The following is a 22,711-nucleotide window of genomic DNA, read 5'->3' as shown; positions in this document are numbered from 1 at the left end:
AGTGGGAGGAGGGATTATAACAGGATACAAGGAAGCTTTTGGCAGTGATGGATATGTTCGCTGCCTTGATTGTGGTGATAGTGTCACAGATGTGCATCTATATTAAGACTTACCAAACTGTGCCCATGAAATATGTGCAGTTCACTGTATGTCAATTATACCTCAATGAAGCTGTTAAGAAAAATTGGTATTTGATTCAGTTATCAAAAAACTTTTAGAAATACGTATTTGTTTCCTAGCAGATTACTACAAAGGTAGTGGCTCAAAATGACAAAAATTTATTTTCTTACAGTTCTGGAGGTCAGAAGTCTGCAATGGGCCTTACTGGGCTACAGTCAATAGCTGGCACAACTGTTCCTTCTGGAGCTCTAGGGGAGGATCTGTTTCTCACTTTTCCAGCTTTTAAAGGCTTCCTGCACCCTTCTACCATCTTCAAAGCCAGCAGCCTCACATCCTCAAATCACTCTGACTCTGACCTCTTCATCTGCCTCCCTTTTCACTATGAAGAACCCTTATGATTATATTAGATCCACTTGGATAATCCAGGATAATTTCTTTAAGGTCAGATGGTTAGCAACCTTAATTCTATCTGCAACCTTAAATAAATGCTTGTCATATAACATAACATATTCACATGTTCCAGAGATTGGGACAGGCATATTTTTTTGAGAGCCATTATTCTACCTTATACTGTAGTATACTACAGTATATCTGAAACAAGTTGGGTACATGAATCTACCTCAAATGTAAATTTGATAAGATCTAAATACAGATCACATATATTTGATAAAAACTTGGAATGTAAATCTGATATGCTATAAGTGGATTCCAAAGATTTGATATAAAAGATGTAAACTATTTCATTAATAATTTTATATTGATTACTTGTTGAAATGCTGATTTTTGGACATATTGGGTTATCCAGTATAAATAAATAAAATATGTTGTTAAAAGACAACCCAATAGAAAAATGGGTAAAGGGTGTTAACAAGGAATTAATAGAAGAAATATAAATGGTCAATAAATATGTCATAAGATTCTCAATTTATAAAGGACACTCAGTACTTAATGACCATGCAATGGGAAGAGCATGCAGAAATGGGCATTCTCATACACTTTTGATGAAACAGAATTCGACAAAGACTTTTTGAAAGCAATTTCACCATGTCTAAAACAATTTTAAAATAAAATGTCCTGTAACCTTACACTCTGGGAGGGAGTGGTGGGAATGGTGAAGGAGCTTTCATGTTTTGCCCTGTGATGTTTGCATCAATATAAAATTTAAATAATGTTAAAGTTGAAAAGGAAGGTGGTCAGCTAATTCATGCAGCACTGCCCATGCCTGACTCACGGGCTGCTGCCATCTGACTACCATCATACTCTCCGACCTCATGTGTCGGGGCCAGGCCAGCCTGCACAGTGTTTCTGCTGCCCGGAATGCCCATCCATCATTTTCAGGAAACAAAGAGTGATTTTCTCTCTCTCTTCGCAAGGATTTAGGGTGACAGTCCCCTCAGGTTTCCTCGGACTGAAATAAAGTGGCAAGCACTTTCCAGGTCCTCTGATCAGGGTCTGCACACATCCCTGCCTGCAGAGAGCCCCTGCCCACATCAGGAGACTGCCATAGCTCATTTTGCAAAGAACGATCCATCTTGGGAACAGCTGCCAGAACACCGGATGGTCTGGAAGCCTCAGCTAGGTCCAGAGGAATAAATGAGATTAACAAAGCAACAGCGACAATGATTTCTACTCACATGTCTCTAGTCAGATGTCTCACACCCAGAACTCACCCAAATCATAAAAAGATAAGCACCCATTACATAATAAATCCGAGATCCTGTAAGACCGTCATGGAAACCTCGCAGGTTTTAGCATTAGACAGATTTAGTTTCAATCCTGACACCACTGCTTAGTGATAGTAAACTTCAGGACAAGTTTAGCCTCAGTTTCTCTCTCTGTTAAATGGTGTAGTGGCATCTCCCTCACAGATCTCTGAGAATTAAGCGGGATCAAGTGAGCAGAGGGTGTGGAATGGAGCTGGGCTGTAGCAGGTACCCAGGATGGCAGCACCCTAATAAAGGGCAGTGCTGCAGAGGTTTTGTGTGAGCTCATGACTGGGGGTCAGGGTCAGACAGGTCCTCCACCACCAACACCTGTACAACCTGGGTGAACCTCCATTTCCCCCTCTGCAATGTGGAGGTGTTTTGAGGATTTCCCCAGGTTTAGTGCCCAGTGAGAGTACATGCTGTTGCTGTGATCATGCATTATTATAGGGCCGAAGAGTAGACTCTGTGCATGAACATTTTATAGGAGTGGGAATAGATAGAAACCTTAGAATTATTATAGGGTTTGTAATTACTATGACATTGCGACTTAGGTAGAACACAGACAGGTGTGTTCCAGCCTGTTCCACAAGGCTGAGGCCTGGTTTCTTTATCTGTAAAAATGAAAATATTTGTCCCAGATTTGTCACTGGGCCATCTGAGATAGTGCTGTATATGCACTAAGGGCCTATATAAATATGAATTATTATCATAATTATGACTTCCAAACTCATTTTGGTCACTGTATCATCTGTTTGGTCTGTTTGTAGAAACAATCTCCCTGCCCCTAATAGTACCATTGCTTGTGCCATGAAATAAGGTGTGAAACAGACTTCAGGAGTCCCAGCATGGTGAAGGCAGGGCCCTGCTTCCTAATGTGTGATGACAGTCCACGGGGACCTCCTGCAGGTCGCGGATGTCTGTAATCCTCCTATTGGCCTACCTTTGGAGTTTGCGATGGTTTGAGGTCTTTGCAGTCTGAATTCAGCTCTTTTCAACCTGATCAAACACTGGCTCTCTGGGAAGCCTTCATTTTTCACCTTGTCTAGGAGACTGCCTGAAGAAACAACTTCTGCAGTGCTTCTTACCGAGTCTCCTAATAAAATCCTCCACAGGCAGCATCTTGGAAAACTGCAGGCATGTTTTAGAAAGCAATCGCTCAGGGTTCTTTATCTCTGCTAACTCTGACTGGGGCCTCAGATCAATCTTAAAAACCTTTATCCACCTGACACCCAAGGAACTGAACCTCTCTGAGTTGTACATAAATAATACAGATCAGAATGAAGTTTGGTGCCAAGGAGGGAAGCATCCTCCCTGCTTCCTTATCACACAAGCCTGTAGCCATGCCCCATGACTGTCCAGAATACAGATTTAAAAAGGACTGTAAAAATTGGAGACAAATGAGTGCTTGGTGGAGGAACGTTCCCTCCCTAAGGAGTTGAGATACATCACTTGTCCAGCTTCTTTCCTTGCTGATGACTTTGTCTTGAAGCTTCTTCCAACAGATTCCACAGTGACGCTGCCACCTGTGAATGCGTGAACTCCAAATGCTCTTGTTATGATCCACAGGTCTGCAGTCAGCAGATCGGCCCTGGGAATGCCCTGCTTCTTCACTGTGTCCTGAGGCTATCCGTGGTCCTCTTCAGCCACATGCGGTGTGCCACAGGGACAGTGTGTTGAGGTCAGGACCGTGTTCTGCAGAGAACAGGGGCTTTGAAGTCAGAACACCGGCTCCCTGTACCTTCCCGATCCTTTCCAATTGGCCACAGCCCCTAAAGCCCTTACTCCCAGGGCTGCACAGCCCAGGCCCTGAGCCTGTGGAAGTCCAGCTGGGAGCCATGAATGAGCCCAGGGCCTGGGCCCTGAGACCTGGGATAGACTTGCAGCCTAAGCTGGAAACCCTGGTGGAGCCTTCAAGAACCTTCAGCTCTCAAAGTTCACAGCCTCTTCCAAACCCCAGGGAGTGCCCTTTTCAAGGTGAGTGGGTCCTCTTTGAAAATTCCTGGTTGCTCTGTGGCTAGTTCCATGGTAAGCCAGGACCTTGCACTAGACTCCGTGCCGAACAGCATGCCCCTGACTTGCCCTGAGTCACTCCTGGGGTCTTCCCCTTCAGGTAGCCTCATCTCACTGGATTCCTGAGCCCTGCAGAAGACCCTGCGGTTGAGGCTGCACTAGTGGTCCTCACCCAGTGGCCTTGGGCTCTGCCTCTCTCAGTCCTGTCATTCATGTGAACATTCTAATGCCTGAGACCATGCTCGTGGGAATGAGATGTCATGCCACGTTGGGAAGAGTCACTAGTACTAGTGTCCCGGCCTTAGTGGCAGCCCGGGGCTGGGTGCTGAGTAGTGCCACAGGGATGCAGCAGGATTAATGTGGAAGTGACCAGTGAACAGAATGCTTACCCAAGGGAGCTCCTGAATCCTCTAGTGTTTAGCTTGCCCCGGGAGAAGGGAGGAGAGGCCAAGGTGCACGTGATTTTACAACACATTTGGGACAGACCGTTAGTGTCACCACATCTCCACAGGCTGCTCTCTGAGTGTCCTTTGTGCTTCGGTTGGGGGCATGTGATGGGGTTCTGGCCAGCGGGATTGGGCAGGAGAGACAGCATCTGCTTCCAGGCCTGGTCCTTTAAAAACTGCCAGTGACCTCCAGTCCTCTCTCCTACCTCTCCCGCTAAGTCAACTTTGGTGACCACAGAGACAGACGAGGCCAACATCTGGCCCCACCAGGGACATTACTGCAGCAAGAGGTAAACTTTTATTGTGTTTAGCTGCTGGGATCTCGAGGACATTTAACATTGTTCATTTTACTAATTAGATGTTATTTTGAGAAAATAAGTGTTAGAGAATTTTGTCCTGAGCTGATCACCTAGCCACACGAACAAAGAAGTTATAAAATCATAGCACTAATCAAACATATTTCCATGCTGGTAAATCAGTTTAACTAATAATGATGATTTCCTTGCTCCTTGGATTGGATGTTGGGAAGGAAAAAGACAGGGGAGGTCAGGCTCATCTACTTTCACTCTGGGGGCCTTGGGCCGATGGGAACTGTCTTACTCTGATGGTTAGAAGCACTGAGCATGGCATGTCTAGGTTCTGGCTCAAGCTGTGATGGCCGCGTAATACTTGCTTCCTGCCTGACCTTTTGGACTGGGGCATTGGAGGGAACCCAGAAAAGACTGATCTAGATCACTGTCCAAGAGGGGTTGTGGACCCCAAGCCCTGGGCAGCATGAGATCCCGGGAGTGTGCAAATGACCCTGTTTCCTCCTTGGCTTGCTGGACCATAAGGTAGGCCTCTTTGCCCCCTGAAATACCTGGTGTTCCATATGGAGGGGCTAAGGGGGAAACTCAGATGAGCTGAATCCCTCTGGCTGCCCATGGCGTTTGGTGGCTGCATCAGACACTGCAGTCGAGGCAGGTGTGTTCACAGAGAACCAGCCCTCAGAGGGCACGTGCTCTCAGCCTCTCCAGAAGGGAGTGACCATCCACTTTTTAGTATTTTCTCTGATCTGGGACTCAGGTGGATATGGGTGTTGACTGCTGCACCACTGTGATGCTCACCCTCCCCCCTGCTTTTTAGAGCCTGCCGGCTGGCTGTGAAACAGCCTCTCCTGTTCCTCCAGAATTGGGAGCTCTTGGTAGGTGCTGCCTGGCCCCCGCCCCAACCAGGAGGAGCCCATGGGGACACAGGGCCTCTCCACTGCCTGGGTTGGCTGCACTGAACCACCGGCCTGCTCTTCCATGCCATGGTCCCTGCCATGTTTTCCAGGGTTGCACAGTGTTTCTGGCCTTCTCTGTCCACGATGAACAGACCCAGCTGCTCAGACTGGGAGAACTAGTGCTGTCCCAAGTATCGTCCCGAGCCTAAGAGCACACTCTTGGAAGATTTTTTCTGCTCAAAATACACCTTTGGGACATGTTGCTGCTGGGGCCAGGGCCCCTCCTTGGAGTAGGTGGGGCCCTCCTTTGGCTGAAAATGGTTTGATTCTGTCTTATTTCTGGGAGACCCTGAAACTAGTGCCATGCTCTGGGGTATATGGTGTCTCTGTGAGAGAGGCTGCCATGCTGCTTAGTTGAGCACAGGTTAGTCTGAGTAACATGGTATAGACACTTTTGCATTGACCTGCCCTGGCTGTGCCAGGCTGATCTGAGCCAACTACTGCCAAGGGGCACTGGCTGCATTTTGCTGAGGAAGGCACACCTCATTCCCGTCTTTAGCAAAGGCCACAGTCCATTTGTGAAATGTACTCATCGTCCTCGGCAGCCCTTCCAAACCACCTCCATTATTCTGATCAGCTGGAACTCAGTATTCCACCAGTGCATTAAGGAGCTAGAATCCTCCAAACACAATGAAACATAAGTTATGCTCTTCTGAACAATGAATAAAATATGTTTCCCATGCTGCCTCAATGTTACTTGATTCATTTTTCTGCCTTGCAATTGATAAAACTCATAATTTAACTATCAGTTTTCTACCTATTACTGTAAATTAACTGGGTTGCAATGAAAGCCAAAGGATTGCTCTATTATAAGTGGGAGACCTTTAAGTGCTGTAAACTAATATCTGTGCTGACTTAAATTAGCAGACCCTGAGAGAAGCTCATTACTACCGGCAACACTGGAGGAAACACAAAAGTCATTTTCAGAAGGTGAAGATTCGTCTTGTAGGCAATATAGCTCCGGGCGCAAAACAATTTGGGGGCAACCAAGACACTGTCACTTGTGATTTATTTGGTCTTGAGGTGTCATCAGGCTTCTTCTAACTTGATTTCCTTTTCCTAGAACAGTGGCAGAATTTCGCTATCCATACATTAGTCCCCAGATATTGCTGATGCTGTCATTTCAGGGGCCTGCTCTCAGAACCCTGCAGGATGGTATAAAATAAACCTTAGAACGTATTTTTTGCATGATTACTTAAATCTTGTGTTTTTCTTTGACATGCAGAAAAAATAGTTTTAACTAAATATTGTTTGAAATTTGTTTAAGACACAGCTGCTACTGCCAATTTCAATTTAGTAAATAAATTTATATTTGATTTAAAATGACTTGAATAGAATTTTCATTTTGATATGTTTAATAGTGGGGAATTACGGTTCTAAAATAGCTACAAAAATACAGCATCCCTTTAAAGAAGCCACAAAGTCTCATTGTTGAACCTAAATAAATGATACCCCTCTCTCTTTTTATGACTCCAATGAGTAAATCTTCACAGAAGAAGCATTTCAAATTGTCCCCCAGGACATTTTAAAAAAGGAAATATTTGTTGTTTAATTTTTCTTCTGCAGCACTAATGGGAGTGGAAAGCTCAGTTCCTAATTAACTCAGGGTGCTCTCTAACGTGCTGCGGAAGACACTTTTCAATAATCGCTGGCTTATCCTGGGGCAGACAGGGGCTGTGGGATGCATCAGAGCCTGTCTTTTATGCCCAGGTTTGTTTTTTCTGAGAGCAGATAGATAGACTGAAATTTGCTGTGGCAAGATCTACGGGAGCAGCTTGGGAGGTAATTAGTTGCTTGTTCTTTTGTGGACAGAGGAGGTAGGAAGTAGGGAGGAGGGAGTGAAGTCAGACTCTTCAGGGCTTCTCAGAAGATCAGGGGCAAATTCACCAAGAGCAATGAGATCCATGAGTGACCCTATCTTCAAGGGCCCCTGGCATCAAGGTCTGCATCTGTCAGCTCTCTTACCACCAACTGTGTCTCCCCAGAGACCTTCACCTGGCTCAACAGTGGAGTCAGGGTTCCAAACGCTGTGCACAAAATGGCCACTGAGGACTGCCAGGGGCGCCCACAGCGGGACTTCTGGGAAACTGCCCTGCTCGCGCCAGACCCCCAGAGCATGCCTGCTTCTTTGGCCTCATTTTTGACTCACCTAGGGTGGAACTTCTGAAAACTGCTAGGGTTTGGCTGAACGTAGTTCTTGTTCCTCCTTTCCTCTTTGCCTTAGAAGGTCTCGGATAAACTTTGAATTTTGGAGTTGAGAGGGCTCTTGGAGATCATCTCTGGCCAACTTGCTACCCAGGGGTCAGCTCTTCTCCAAGCCACTTAGCCTAGTGATAGTCTGGCCTCTACGTGTCCAGAACCAGGGACTGGAGCCTGCTACCACCCAGTAGACCACTCCAGAATGAAGTGTGGAATGGAGTGTAGAAGACAAATAGGGGAGTCTGTCCATTTGTCTTCTGGTCTTGTTCATATGAGGATTCAGAGCTTTATATACTGCCCCTTGGCAAGATTTCTTTTCTCCAGATGACTTATTCAGTTATTCCTCATATGGACAGGAGTTTGGACTCCTCTCCAGCCTTGCTGCCCTGTTCTTGAAAATATAGTGACTTGAGGGGACCATCACTCTCCAGAAGTGACCTGCTCTGACCATGGAAAAGTTCGGTCGGTGGGGCTTCCCCTTCCTTGTTCTAATTTCTATGTATCAAAGCCACCTGCTGGACATGGTGGCTCACGCCTGTAATCCCAGCACTTTGGGAGGCCGATGCGGGCGGATCATGAGGTTAGGAGATCAAGATCATCCTGGCTAACACGGTGAAACCCTGTCTCTACCAAAAAATACAAAAAAAAAATTAGTCAGGCGTGTTGGCTGGCGCCTGTAGTCCCAGCTCCTCGGGAGGCTGAGGCAGGAGAACGGTGTGAACCCGGGAGGCGGAGCTTGCAGTGAGCCGAGGGAGCCACTGCACTCCAGCCTGGGCGACAGAGCAAAACTCTGTCTCAAAAAAAAAAAAAAAAGAAAAGAAAATTGCCTAAACTCTTTGTGCCTCAGTTTCCTTATTGGGACAGTGGTGATAGTACTCATTCCTAAATTATTTCAATAATCTGCTGCTGTGTAAGAAAACTCCAAAACTTATTGCCTACAAAACATTGATCCATTATTTGTCATGATACCATGAAAGAGATCAGTGGGTGGTTCTTCTGCTCCATATAGCATGGTCCAGAGTCACTGACACAGTTGCATTCGGCAGCTGAGCTGGGTTAGAAAGTCCAGGAAGGAAGGCCTCACTCATTCATCTAAGCTGTGTGTTTTTTTCTTGTCCACGCTTCCTCATCATTCTGTGGTCCATTCAAGCATTCTTACAGCATGGTGGCAGCTTTTCAGAGCAAAGCAGAAACTTGCTTGGCTTCTTAGGGATGAGAACTAGAATTAAATCCTAAGGCCCCCATCTGACCGAATAAATACACTCTTGGCCAAGGGGAACCTAGAGAAACCTTAAAAACTGAGTTCCTGGCCATGATAGGAGGTCAAACATGCCTTGCTACATCCTTCTTCAGTTTAGACACAATATCTGACCAGCAGTAATGTTACAGTAGTGATCATATGACTGAATTCATGGCAATAAGATACCAAGTTATAAATAAGACCCAAGGCCATTCCAACCAAAAGTTAAGTCACATACCCCTACACTTAAAGAATAAACCATGTTCTTAGTGTCACAGGTTTTTCTTTTTCTCTAGCAGTTCAACAGGCACTGGCCCCAAGAAACAAGTGCTAAAACAATTGTAGTTCACCATTAGAACTTGACTAACTGATCCCCAACCCCTGGTCCACAAGTTGCAACTGTAGCTTTGATTGGATGAGAGATGGATGTCAGTAATTTTCTCCTGATAAAAGACCACCAACCATGGGCTGGCTCTGACCAGTTAACAGGAGGCTGCACACGGAGTGCCTTCATGTCCCTGCTTCACCTATTGCTGTATAAGGCCTACCTGCAATGCATTTAAATGTTAAATCTCTGCTCCAGAGTGAATATGGGTCACATGTAATATGAGTGTTCAGTAGGCATGCATCAGGACCCTCTTTGTGAATATTCATAGCTCCTCCTGTAACCCTGCTTAGCTAATCTGTTCAGCATAAATTCCTGCCTTACCGTCTATTCCCTCAAAGTGCCTGCCTTTCGGGGTCTACCAGAGGCTATGCTTCCTCGCCTGCAGATGGTCAGCCTGCAGGTTGCAACCCTTTATGAAAAATAAGATCTCCTTTCCAAATTCATAAATCGTGTGATTTTTAAGTTAACAGAGACCAAACCTGGAAATGGCACAGCATCACTTCTGTCTTATTCTGTTTGTCAAATAGTCACAAAGACAGCTCAGATTCAAGGGGAAGGGAAATAGACTCTGCTTGTTGGGAGAAGGGGCAGGAATGAGTGGTAACAATCTTTGGGATTCTCTACCATGTGTCTTGCAGGGTTGCTGTGAGAATTAAAGCAAGTTAATACATGCAAAACACTTACAACAAAGCCTGGTTCATCAGATATATAAAAGTTAGCTTTTATTTAGATTCAAACTGTTGATCAAACTCATAAAGTAAGGCAGAGACGAGGTTGGAGCCATGTTGCCTGCCCCTAGACTTCACTGTTTGATTGTGTTGAATGATTTGCTAAACCTTCACTGGGTAAAGTTCCACCCAGGGGAGAAGGCCATCACTAGGGTATTTCCTGAATGGTTGAGCTAGCTCTTATCGTAGTCCTATAAGGTAGGTGTGGTTATTCTCAACTTACAAGGAGGAAACTGAGGCTCAGAGAGTGAAATATCTTTTCTAGTTACCAGCTAGAACCATCCTGGTTACTCACCAGAAATCTGCCATTTTTCTCTATCATGCAAGATCCTGTAATATGACATGCTAAAATTTAGACACCAGGTATTCGTGGCAGACCTACCACCCACTAGTCTGGACTCCTAATCAAGAAAGGGAGTGAGAACTCTCTGAGAGGCTGGTCTCAGGGAGCCCTGCATGCTCAGGCAATCATTGTTTTCTAGGTCTGCAACTTCCTTTTTATATTTCATATTAGATGCCTTTGCATGCTTCTTGAAGGTCTTTCATTTCAGAACCCATTCTAAGAATTATAACAGTCTTATCTCTGAGCGTTTAGGCAGCATTGACAACACTATCAACCACAGCAACTTCCATTTGTCCAATGCTTAGTGAAACCACAGCCTCAAAGGACTACACCAAAAGCAGGAATAAAAGGGCTTCAATGATCTTCCCAAATCTATAGCTAGTAGGTGGTATAAATGGGACTTGAAGCCAGGTATTCTGGTTCGAAATATTATGGTTTTTTTTTTTTTTTTTTTTTTTTTTTGAGACAGAGTTTGGCTCTGTAGCCCAGGCTAGAGTGCAGTGGCACGATCTCGGCTCACTGCAAGCTCCGCCTCCCGGGTTCACGCCATTCTCCTGCCTCAGCCTCCCAAGTAGCTGGGACTACAGGAGCACACCACCATGCCTGGCCAATTTTTTGTATTTTTTAGTAGAGACGGGGTTTCACCGTGTTAGCCTGGATGGTCTCGATCTCCTGACCTCATGATCCACCCACCTCGGCCTCCCAAAGTGCTGGGATTACAGGCGTGAGCCACCGCGCCCAGCCATATTATGGTTTTTTCCATTATAGTATAAAAGCTTTCATTCTACCTTCTTGAGCCCTACATTCTTCACCAGTACAATGGAAATTGATTGTGCCTGGCCTTGTAGAGATGTTATGTGAATGTTTATTGAACAAGTGGTTATTGAGCTTCTACTATGTGTCAGGCATTGTTCTGGATACTGAGACACAGAAATAAACAAGATAGACAAAAACTTGACCTTGGGCTTACAATCTAATAGGGAAGGCAGTCAATAAGCTCTTTGCCAATCCTCAGGCACTTTACAAAAACAATAAAGTATTTTTCCATTGAGGATCTAATACAAATCTGGGCCACACTATGCACTCATTCATTTCATTTATTTTTCTTCATTAATTAATTAATTCATTCATTCAATTATTCATGTAAGCATCTAATATTACTGGGTACCAATTATGTGTCAAGTACTGCTAGGTGATGGGAAAAGAGAAATAATAAGACAGATTGAAACCCTACCTGAATGAGGTTTATGATCTAGAATGGAGAACCGACATTAAATTGAGGAAGTGTTATAAATAACAAGAGCAATATCAAAGCAGTAATATAATAATAGTAATGACATCCTCTTGGCTGGTTGAGTAACAATTTACATCTTAAGAAGGATGCACAGTTAGGGTTTGCTAAATCAACTTGAGCTGGGTGGAAGTTATGAGGTCTAGAAGTGAAGGGCATCTGATACAGGGGCAGTCCTGTGAGCTGTGAGCACAAGATGAGCTCTGACACCTGATGGCATCTTCATCACACCCCCAGGTGGTGCTAAGATGAGGGCCATGGAAGATAGAGCCTGCCAAAGGTGTGAGGTTTTCTGGGCAGACATTAATGGCACAGCAGGGGGTTGTCCTAGCAGTCTCACTGAACTTGTGTCAGCCTTCAGGTGCTATCTGAGAGCGAGTACCTATTAGTCTTGGCCTGATGTCAGCCCTTCAGTTCTGTCATTTGAGAAATAGAGACAACCCAGGCATCTACTCCAGGTCAAGGACTCAGGAAGGAGTTTGGCTCTGTGTCTCCACCCAAATCTCATGTTGAATTGTAATCCCCAGTGTTGAAGGTGGGGCCTGGCGGGAGGTGATTGGATCATGGGAGCGGTTTCTCTAGTGGTTTAGCACCATCTTCTCAGTGCTGTCCTCAAAATAGAGAGTGAGTTCTCATGAGATCTGGTGGTTTAAAAGTGTGTGTGGCACTTCCCTGTTCTCTCTTTTGCTCCTGCTCTGGCCATGTTACATGACTCTCTGTTCGCCTTCTGCCATGATTGTAAGTTTCCTGAGGCCTCCTCAGAAGCGGAGTAGAGGTCAGCATCATGCTTCCTGTACAGCCTGCAGAACTATCAGCCAATTAAACCTCTTAAAAAAAAATCATACAGTCTCAGGTATTTCCTTATAGCAATGGGAGAATGGACTAACACAGAGTTCATGAAAGCAACATTTTGTTTTTTGTTTTTGTTTTTGACGTACAAGTTTGCTAAACAATGGGCTAGGAAATGAGAAGATTTCCTGCAGGCTGAAATATTCCTGTGACCTTCAAGCTATGGGATAGGATGACCTCTCTTTCTTCCCCTGAGGTTTCCTCTTTCTTAAAGATTTCTGGTTTCTGACTGTCCAATATTAATGTTCCACTCCTAGAAGTGCATGTGCTTTGCCATCCATCTTGTCTTCCTCTCCCCTAGTCCCAAGCTTTTACTCAATTACATCAAACTTTAAATCGATCTCCTATGGCTCCTTATTGCTGGGCTTCCCTCAATTATTCTCCTGGAAAAAAAAAAACCCAGCATACAACAGAAACCTAGCCTACTCTCAAAGTGATTTTTAAATTGCCTCTTCTAGAATATAACGTTGCATCAACCATGGCAGGTGGGTGGGCGGGGGAAGTGTGGATTCCAAACTCCGCCTGCCATGCTCCCTCCCCTGCTTCTTCCAAGGCCCCCAGCCCTTGTTCCAGCATGGTGAGGATTTTCTTGGCCTCAGCTGATATTAGAACACGAGCCCCATCTAAGTGGCCTTTCTGCTTCCAGTCTGGTCCTGGCCAGCCCCTATCTGTGCTGCTGCAGGATGACTCTCCTCTTGGGGCTCTGATGGCCAAGTCTTAGCAACCCACAACTTTCACCGACCCCTATCGTAGCCCATGGAGTGAGGAACTAGATCCTGGGTGTGGCAGTGAAGCCCCTCTACAAGTGTCCTCTGGTCCCACATCTGCGTTTTGTGTTCCCACCTGTAGGATGAGCATCCTATGCCGTACGCTTCAGAGACTATGGGCTCCCCACTGGGTGTGGGCTGCCAGACACACAGCATCCATGAACCTTCCACCCCATCCCTAGGTTCATTCTGAACACATCTTCCAAGAACCTCCAATATGCCAGGGCCTCTTCAGAGGCCAGTGTGGGGCTCAGTGGCCCTTTCTAGAAGAGGAAGCCCTTGACCTGGCCTCCCCCTTCTCCTGGTCATCCAAAGAACCCTCTAGGACTGTGACCCTGCTGCATTTCTTTCTTTTTTTGGTTTTAGTTTTTCTTTTCTTGTTTAAATTTTTAAAATACTTTAAAATACGGACTTACATGAAGATAATCTCAACGTGAGAAATTACAATAACACAGAAAAAAATGCAAGCTGACTCTGTCACCAGCTCACTCCCCTGCCCTACATCCCTGCCCCGTGGCTCTGATTTGTCTTATTCATATTCTCAAAATCTCAAAAATAAATTATTTCCGTCTTATTTCACTTTTTTTTTTTTTTTTTTTTACAATGAAAGTTATACTTGCACATAGTTTGAAGAATCAAGAGTTCTACACGGCTTATCACGAGGCAGCAAATTCTTCCTCTGCCATTGCCTGAATCTGTCACCATGTTCTATGCTCTCAGATGAGGTTTCTTATCATTTTTTAAAGATATTTATTTCTAATTAGTATGCTTATGTTACTCTTTTTTGATTTTACATTTTAGTCATTGTCTATGGATTTCCTAGCATGTGTGGTGAGACTTTGTTTTCTGCCCCTTCTCCACCCACATCACCCCCGCACCCACCGCCACCCGACCACACGCCTTCCCAAACCTCTACGGTAATTTTGGTTATCTCAGTTAGTATTTAGTGTTTATACTCCCATCCTGGGGAATTTATTTCAAGCATTTCTCTAAAGACTCCTTTCCCTTCCTTTCTCTCTTCTCTCTTTCTAAAACTCCTTCTATTCGGACGTTGGGTTGTCTCCCTTATTGTCCTCTTCTTCCTAGGAGTGTCAAGTTTTCATCAGACCTTCTTTGGAGTTTTTTATTCATAATATCTTATTTCTGACTTCTGGGGATGGGTTCCACCTCTGACTCTTCCGTATTTACAGATTCTCTCTGAGGATATTACAGTAGTTTTGTATAACAATTTTCCTCCCCCTGCACACTATCTGCTGCCTGCAACTTGCTTTTTGTTTTCTTCCTGTTTTTGTCTCGGTTCCTCAAATGAGAGTCTTTCCTCGAATGTCTGCTGCACTAGGCCTATCACTCCCACTTGGGAATGGTTCTCTATGGAGCTGACTGTGTGGTGTCTGAGGACAGGGAGGGCATACACAGGGAGGTCCACCTCAGCCATTTTATTGGAGAACCTCTGGAGAAAGTTACTGGAGAAAATTCATCAGTTTCCTTCCTGGGGGCTACTACTGACTGCTGGAGCTTGGGAACCAAATGTGGATGGAGACTGGGGGCTAAGCAACTGGTCTGCACATTGATGTTCACCCAACCTTCCTGTTCTCTAAGATATTCCACCAAGAACAGGGCCAGAGTCCCCAGTCTGAAGGACTCCCTCTTGTGCTCAGAGAATACAACTCCAGCCTTACAGCTGAGTGGGGGCAGGCAGTCACCTCCTGGCACTGGATTGTTCAGAAAATCTGAGATATAACTGCTTTTGTTTGGTATTTCTTTTTGGAGACGGAGTCTTGCTCTATTGCCCAGACTAAAGTGCAGTGGCGCAATCTCGTGTCAACCTCCACCTCCCAGGTTCAAGCAATTCTCCTGCCTCAGCCTCCTGAGTAGCTATGATTACAGGCATGTGCCAGCATGCCCAGCTAATTTTTGTGTTTTTAGTAGAAACGGGGTTTCACCATATTGGTCAGGCTGGTCTCGAACTCCTGACCTCAAGTGATCTGCCTGCCTTGGCCTCCCAAAGTGCTGGGATTAGAGGCATGAGCCACTGCGCCCGGCCCTAACTGCTTTTTTCTAAGTTAACCTTTACCCAGTGCTCCTGTCCTAAGCTCCTTTTTTGCCCTCATTTCCAGAGATGTCTAGTCCTACCAAGCCCCAGGTCTTTGAGGAGTTTTGTTTTGCAAACCAGACAGCTTCCGTGCTCTCCTTTGTGCTGGCTTGGGATTTAGCTGTCTTGGATCAGCTGAATAGATCAGCAGCCTCTCCCTCATCTGTTTTCCTGCATCCAGAACGCTGTCTCCCCTCATGTTCTTTCCATCTAGTTGTGCTCGTGCCTTTAAAAACATCCCTTTAGTGCTGTATCTTGAAGTCTTGTGATGCAGAGAAGCCAAATGTGACTTTTAAATGTCACCCTTAACTGGAAGTTTGAATTTGAGTTTTGGTTTTCTCATTAACTGCAGAGGTATTACGCAGTATGTATGTGTGTGTATGTGTGTGTGTGTGTGTGTGTGTGTGTGTGATCCTTGCTCTCTCATGCCTGCACACTCTCCTCAATGTCATTTTGTTATTAACTTGTCTTTTTTGCTTTAGCATTATTGACAGTGAATGGATCTCTGATTTCATTTTTTTGAAAAAGTTTTTTTTTTTTAAGTGAAAACAATGAGTGTTCTTTGTTTATGTCTTCCTCAAAGCTGTGTCATTAGGAGCAGTAAAGTTCACAGCTGCTCTCTTTTCTCAGTAGGTTATCTATATTGGGAACTATATCTCTCTGTTCCCCTTTTTTCTTAGCATCTTGAATTCTACTTTATTTGATGTTACTAAATGTGCTTTCTTTTTGCTCACATTTACTTTCTTACCTTTTTTTTTTTGTTCTTTTGCTTTTTAATCTTTTTGTTTATTCCTCTCTCTTTATTAGACCCAGTTCACACTGCCTATTTTAAGGGATAGATGAATCTAACCTATTCACATTTATTATGAGAAACAAAATGTTTGTACCTTCTTTTGCTCTCTTATTTATTTTTTACTTGTCTTTCTTTCTTTTTTTTTTTTTTTTTTTCCTTTCCCCCATTTTGTCCCATTTACTCAATTGATCACATTTAATTTTTTACTTTTTTTTTGGTCTTAGGTTTTGGGAGTTATACTTTCCATGTCTATTCTGTTCCATTTCTATACAAAGCCAAGAAACCCACAACAAATAAAGGACCAAGATAACTAGACTTAAAGTGAGTTCCCAACAGTGGAAATAGACCAGGCTGATCAACAAAGAATGTGGCAGGAGTTTTCATGACTCAACATTCCAAGCACAAGCTAAAATTACTAAGGTTTAAAAAACCTGGAAGCCTTTACTTGTGAAACTGTGGGATCTGTCTGCTGGAAACCCTCAGGGACAGGTGCTGGGAAAAGCTGGAGGAACAAGGGCGTACTTTCAGGCTCTGCTGTGACATGCCTTTGCCTGATCTTTCCATCTGAGCTTACACAAGCTGCTTCCTCTTTCTCCGTCTTGAACTGTCTTGTCTGTATGCTCTCTGTCCTCTGCTGACCCTCCTGCCAGCAAGATGGGGAGAGGGGAAGAGATAGGGCTTTGGAGAGAGAACAAGGAATGTGGGCTGGGAGTGATTCTCCTCCTGTGTTGTGAGCTCTGCGCAGCATCAAGTGTGGCTGGATATCCCTCTTCCCGACAGTTACATCTGCTGGTGCAGCCCGTCCTACAGGGGCGTGCTGACCGCCTGGGCCCCCTGTCACTGAGAACAGTGAGCAGAGCATATTTTTCCAGGAACCAGATATTGAGAATTAGTCTATTACATGCAGTTCATGCAATTAAACAGAAATTTGTGAGGCTATTTTGCCGGCAGCTGTGCAAGTTTGAGATCATACTGATAAGCTGAATGAATCAAAATTGACCGACATTTGCCTTGAGATTGGGAACCTGGGCAGTGGGGTGCCATAGAAGCCAGGCTTTGTTGGGGGAAATGGGGAGAAGTTTTAATGTCCCAAGAGGCATTGGGAGCGAGTGCCAGCAGACCCAGAAAGATCACAAGAGCTCTGAGGGCAAATGCTGGCACCTGCTGGGAGACACTGACCCCTCTCATGATCCAGCTTGCTCCCTGACAATAAATGCCCTGGTCCAGTTTGGATTGGGCTTGAGGGCTGCTCTTGTGTGCAGGCTGTTGACTGTGGATGTCCATGCCTCCGTTTTATTAGTTGCTTCCACCAGAGGATGCGGAGGTCTGGAAAACGTGGCAGGGGAGGGAGAGGAGTGTCTGGCTCAGAAATTTCAGGAGAGAGAGGTTCCTTATGGAGCTAGTTGATGGGTGAGGGCTCCCAGGGCCACCTCAAGGCTCACTATAAGGAATACGTGGGGACGCCTGTGGCAGAGGAGGCTCTGTCCATGTGTGGCCTGGGTGGCCTCAGGGTCATGAGAACCCAGGCTCTCCCAGCATCACAAATCCTGCTCCCAGGAGGCAGTGCTGTGGGCCTGGCCAGGAGGAGGGTGACAGTAAGGCTCCAGGCAGGGCTCTGAAAGGCTGGGGGCAACTCTGGCAACTCTGTTCACAGTAATCAGAGTGACAGGTCACCAACAGGTCAGCCAGGAAAGCCAAGACACTGTTGAAGGGCCAAGGCTGGGAGGCCAGAAGGAAATGACTGTGGGGAACCAGAAGCATGCCCAGCCTAGGGGTGAGCCTGGGGGGCAGTTGGGGGCCAGGTGAGGGCAGGGCTGGGTGGGCTTGTGGGCTCAGATTTGAGTATCCAGTGTGTTAGGATTTGTACCCAGTTATGTGTATGTTATACAATTGAACCCCAGCTCATCCCTGTGATGGAGGTAATATTGTCTCCATTTTACAATTGATACAATCTAAAGTTAAAAAAAAAAAAAAATTGACTCCCTCCAAGCCATTGTAAACAAATGTGAACCTGAAACAGCCAATCCTTCAAGATGAGTCCCCAGGGGCTAACTGGGCCTAAATTTAAAATAGGGCCAAGTGGACATTGGATGACTAGGGATCACACATGTACTCTGCCTTCCCCTAAAGACCAGACTCCTGTTTAACTCTGGGACTTTCAGAGCTCACCTGAACCAGCCAATCAGAGTTCACCTGAACCAACCAATCAGCACTCACCTTCCAGTGCTCGGCGGTATCAATCCTCAGAACTAAATGAGTCTGAATCCTTCATTTGCATAAACAGACCTGATTGGGAACCTGGGCTGGCATGTTTGCTATAAAACCCTCCCTTATGTTTTCTGGAACACACCTTCACCTTTTACAGGGAAGCTGCGTGTCCCCAGTTTGCAAACTGTTCACTGGAATAAAGTCTCTTTCCTCCATGTTCCATTTCAGAAAACTTTTGTTCACACTGCACAGCTGGCATGCTAGGTCTCGTTCAGATGTAGCTGATTCCAGAGTTCCTATCCGGCTCACTTAACTGCTCAGAGTTCTCCTTTCTCATACAGTCAAGAAGGCTGGACAACATAGGGGTTTTCTGAATCCACCTTCATGATTTTTGTCATACTCATGTTTCATCTGTGCTATTATTTGTGTAAAAGTTTTCCTGAAGCAGTCTTCTAATTAATTTATTTTTATTGTGGTAATGTATGTGTAACAGAAAGTCTACTATTTGAACCACTTTTAAGTATATAGGTAAGTGCCATTAAGCGCATTCACGTTGCTGTGAAACACTTTTTGGTTTTAATGTCAATACACAGTATTTTAGAAAGGAAGACTGATATCTCTACCACAAGTGGGAACCAGAATTACTTTCCATAGAGGTAGCTATTGGAATGAACAGAATGAAGGCAGAAAGTTATTCATGAGCAGCCAGTTCCTGTTGCACTGAAGGCTCTAAGTAAGATGAGGCCTGTTCCCCTTTCACCCCCATGCCCCTTTTAAACCCCATTTGTTTAAAAGGAGGATCCAAGTGTTTGAGAAGTGTCAAAGGTAGGCTCACAGGGTTGACACTTCATCCTTGACATGCTCAGAAGAACTGAAAGAGGAGAGAAAGGGACATTCTCTCATGCCCAGCTCCCCCTTCACTCCTTGCCCATCCTAGAGTCCCCTCTCTGCCCCCACACTGTGGGGATGGCTGGGATGTGAACCAGGCCCCTTCCCAGCAAGATTTTGTGACCTGTGACCCCAAACAAGGGGATCTGCCAACTCTGACTTGGACCCGTGACTAGGAGCAGCTTTTGGGACAAGTCCTTTAAGGTTCATTCCCATTTTCTGCCCAAGAGATCCCCTTTCTCTCTCTGAAACCCATCACAGGGACTGGATTGCCCAAGTGCTTCTGGCTCAAGTGTCTTGGATGGCAGCACACAGAGTATCTTATTACGACGTTTGCATGGGCTGCTGTGTGACGAGGCTACACTGTGGTGGGTGGGGCTACTAGCTGCTCTGAGGGAGTAAACTTAGTGCAATTTGGATGGAAAGGCAGACATTTAAAGCACCTGCTTAAAATGTAGGTCTCACAGTTCTAGACACAGAAACCCTATGTGGGATAGGCACAAGGGCTTCAGAGTGAGCCAGGTTCCAGTTTGAGGCTAGATGTGTCTGGTGATCTTTCCTGCAAGATAGAAGTAATGAAATGTGTGCATGTACATCTTTCTTGGAAGCATGAAGGGGCCAAAAAGACATGGAAGAGTTGTTTTCTTAAGTTGGGCAGGGACGTTCTCTATCAACATTTTAAGGAAACATTTTCATTGCAGAAGTTGTGGACATGTTCCAGTAAAACAGCCTGTGATACCAGGAACATGGGGGATAAGAATGAAAATTACTTTGGAAATCCTGGCAAAACATCACTGTGATGGAGTCAGTGACTCTGTGCCTTCCTCCCTTCTCCTGGGCATGGTCTTCCCTCTTGTGGAGCCCTGCTGTGATGCCCATGGCAGACCGCACATGCACTTCTCACCTGGGGCTTGATCTCATCTTTGTCCTTGTAGTAGAAAAGCTGATCCCCACGCAGCACAAACCAGCGCTGCTGCCAGTTCTTCATGATGCTCCTCTGCTTCTTCAGCCAGCCCGCCTTCAGCACGGGGCCCAGCCTGTGAGGGCATGGCGTCCGCCCGGGGCTCCGGCTCTGCTCCCCCATCACCAGGCTCTTGGAGCGGGCTGAAAGCCAAGGACACACACAGTGAGCATGAAGGCAGCGTGCCTGCTATCAGTCCTGCCCCCATCCCAGTGTCCTAGCTGCTCGTGACTGAAGCATGGGAGCCCAGGCCAGCAGGATGTGAGCAGCTGGGCCTACTTCCCCTTGGCATTGAAGGGGCATGGGTTGGAGCATCTGTGCAGCAGCCCGCAGTGATCCCCCTGGGGTAGGGGTACAGCCTGCCCACCTGGTTAGTTTCTGCTCTGTCCCTGGGATCCTGGGTTCTTCATTCCTCTAGGTTTGTTCATCCATGCATCCATGTATCCGTCCATGCATCCATCCATGAATCCATGGATTCATCCATCCACTCGTTCATTTGTTCAATGATTAATTGATTCATTCAGCCATTGTTTACTGATTTCTTACTATGTGCACAGAACCGTTCCAGTTTTCCAGGGGACAAAGTAGTGAAATGAAAAACAGATAAACATCTGTATCCTCCTGGAGCTCACAGTCTAGCAGGATTCGTGTTGCTCAGGTCCAGAGGGAGCTGGCCCCACCCAGATCTGGCTTCTGCTTAGTCCCTCTCCTGTGGAGGCATCAGACCCCCCAAAGCCTTTGTATTTGTTCTCTGGGACCATCCCAAAGTGGGACCTCTGCTTCAGCTGTTTGCTGTGGCTTGTTGGTGGCTGACTGGGAGGGCAGAGGGGCCAGCACTCCTACCCCAGAGCTTCTGAGCACCCGTGAGCCCTGCAGGTCCTTCTGGTTGATGGTGCTGAGCCACACCCTGCCAAGGTTGGTGCTGCCCTTCACAGAGACGACTGAATTCTTGTCCCCTCTGCCCCTACCCCTTCCCCTTCTGTCCCCCTCCTTCACTCTCCCCTGTCCCCAGGGAAGCTCCTCTCCTCTCTCTGGCCAGTATCAAGGCCATTGCCACAGTGATCAGTAGGAGGGGCCATCTTGAACTCTGGAGAAATAATTCTGACTTCAAATGTAATCACACCTGTAATTCTTAGACCATGGATCCTAACTTGTGATTGGAAAGCACAGTGCCTGTGACCTACAGTTCTTGCACTGTATCTGTGATTCTGTGTATGTGTGTGTGTAAGCTCTTCCCACTACACTAGTGACTGCAATTCTCTAAGCCTGGCCTACTTCTGCCCACATGTTCCCACTAGCCTGGACTTTTTTTCCATCCCTCTCCCATCCATACCCTGGCATTAGCCACATGGTGAGCTTCTACACATCCTTCAAGAGCCAACTCAAAGGACACATCCTCCATGGAGCCTTCCTTCTGAATCTCCTACAAATAGTCACTCCCTCCCCTACCAGGTGGCCCATGGCTGGTGATTATCTGTGTGATTGCTTTTCTGCCACTCTGAACTGAAGGGTGGGGACTGGAGGAGATGATGTCTTACCTAGTTCTACATGCATGTCCTCATCACTGTGGGGGGCAGGGAATAGACATAAGTCATGGTGGTCAAATATCACTGAATACTTAGGGTCATCCTTATTGTTAGATATTTTTTGTATCTTAACATTACATTAAATATTACATAGCACTCAGGCAGTGTCTGAGGATACATTATAGCCTGGTGTGTTGGGAGAAAAGCTGAGTGTTGGGAGAGAAGCTGAGGCAGGGCTTGCAACATGTCCAGGGTCCAGGGTCTAAAACCCCTTGTGGCCTTTGCAATATGTCTAGACTTGCTGGCTCCTTGCTTCTAGCACTCCCATTATCTCAAGTAGCCATATGTTTCAAAGAAAATGCTAAACCATCACAGTTGTAGCTCATTCACTTGATATACTGCTTCCTTTCAACCCCCACCTCCTTACCACCTGTTTCTTTGTTTGATCAGCAATAAATAGTGTGGGCTCCCAGAGTTCCGGGCCTTCACAGCCTCCATACTAGCGTTGGCCCCCTGGTCCCACTTTCTCTCTCAACTTGTCTTTTCTCATTCCTTTGACTCTGCCGGACTTCGTAGCCCCCACGGCCTGGTGTTGAGTCCAATCACCCCAACACTGGTGTTCACACCTTCACCTCAAGTGTCATACAGCCTGGGGTATAATACTGAATCCATCACTTTTACACAGGCCTCTGCTCTGGAAGGGGTTGGCTCATGGACAACAGCAGCATTCACGGGAGGCCTCATCTCTTCTCTCTGGCACCCAAGTAGCTGTGATAGATCTATGGGTACCACTAGCCAGCCTGGTGTCAGACCCTCTACGTCCTCACCCACTCTGCCTTGATTCCCTGTTGCCATCCCTCTGCTGCTGGAGAGGTTAGGGTTGAATGCTCTA

The 22,711-nt window shown here is 46.0% G+C and overlaps 1 protein-coding gene across 3 annotated transcripts in view; it reads right to left on the bottom strand.

Annotated features, from left to right (window-relative positions):
• The window catches only part of ARHGAP22 (Rho GTPase activating protein 22), a 158,775-nt gene that overhangs the window by 118,512 nt on the left and 17,552 nt on the right, over positions 1 to 22,711 (bottom strand). For all 3 annotated transcript variants that reach the window (XM_002805637.4, XM_001108619.5, XM_028826341.2), the window contains exon 2: positions 20,237 to 20,436. In XM_002805637.4, coding sequence (XP_002805683.2) covers positions 20,237 to 20,436 — 200 coding nt within the window. The remainder of the gene's footprint in view (positions 1 to 20,236; positions 20,437 to 22,711) is intronic.

This window comes from Macaca mulatta, chromosome 9 (genome assembly GCF_049350105.2).
Source record: "Macaca mulatta isolate MMU2019108-1 chromosome 9, T2T-MMU8v2.0, whole genome shotgun sequence".
In the NCBI taxonomy this organism is placed as follows: Eukaryota; Metazoa; Chordata; class Mammalia; order Primates; family Cercopithecidae; genus Macaca; species Macaca mulatta.
This window is presented reverse-complemented; position numbering and strand designations above follow the sequence as displayed.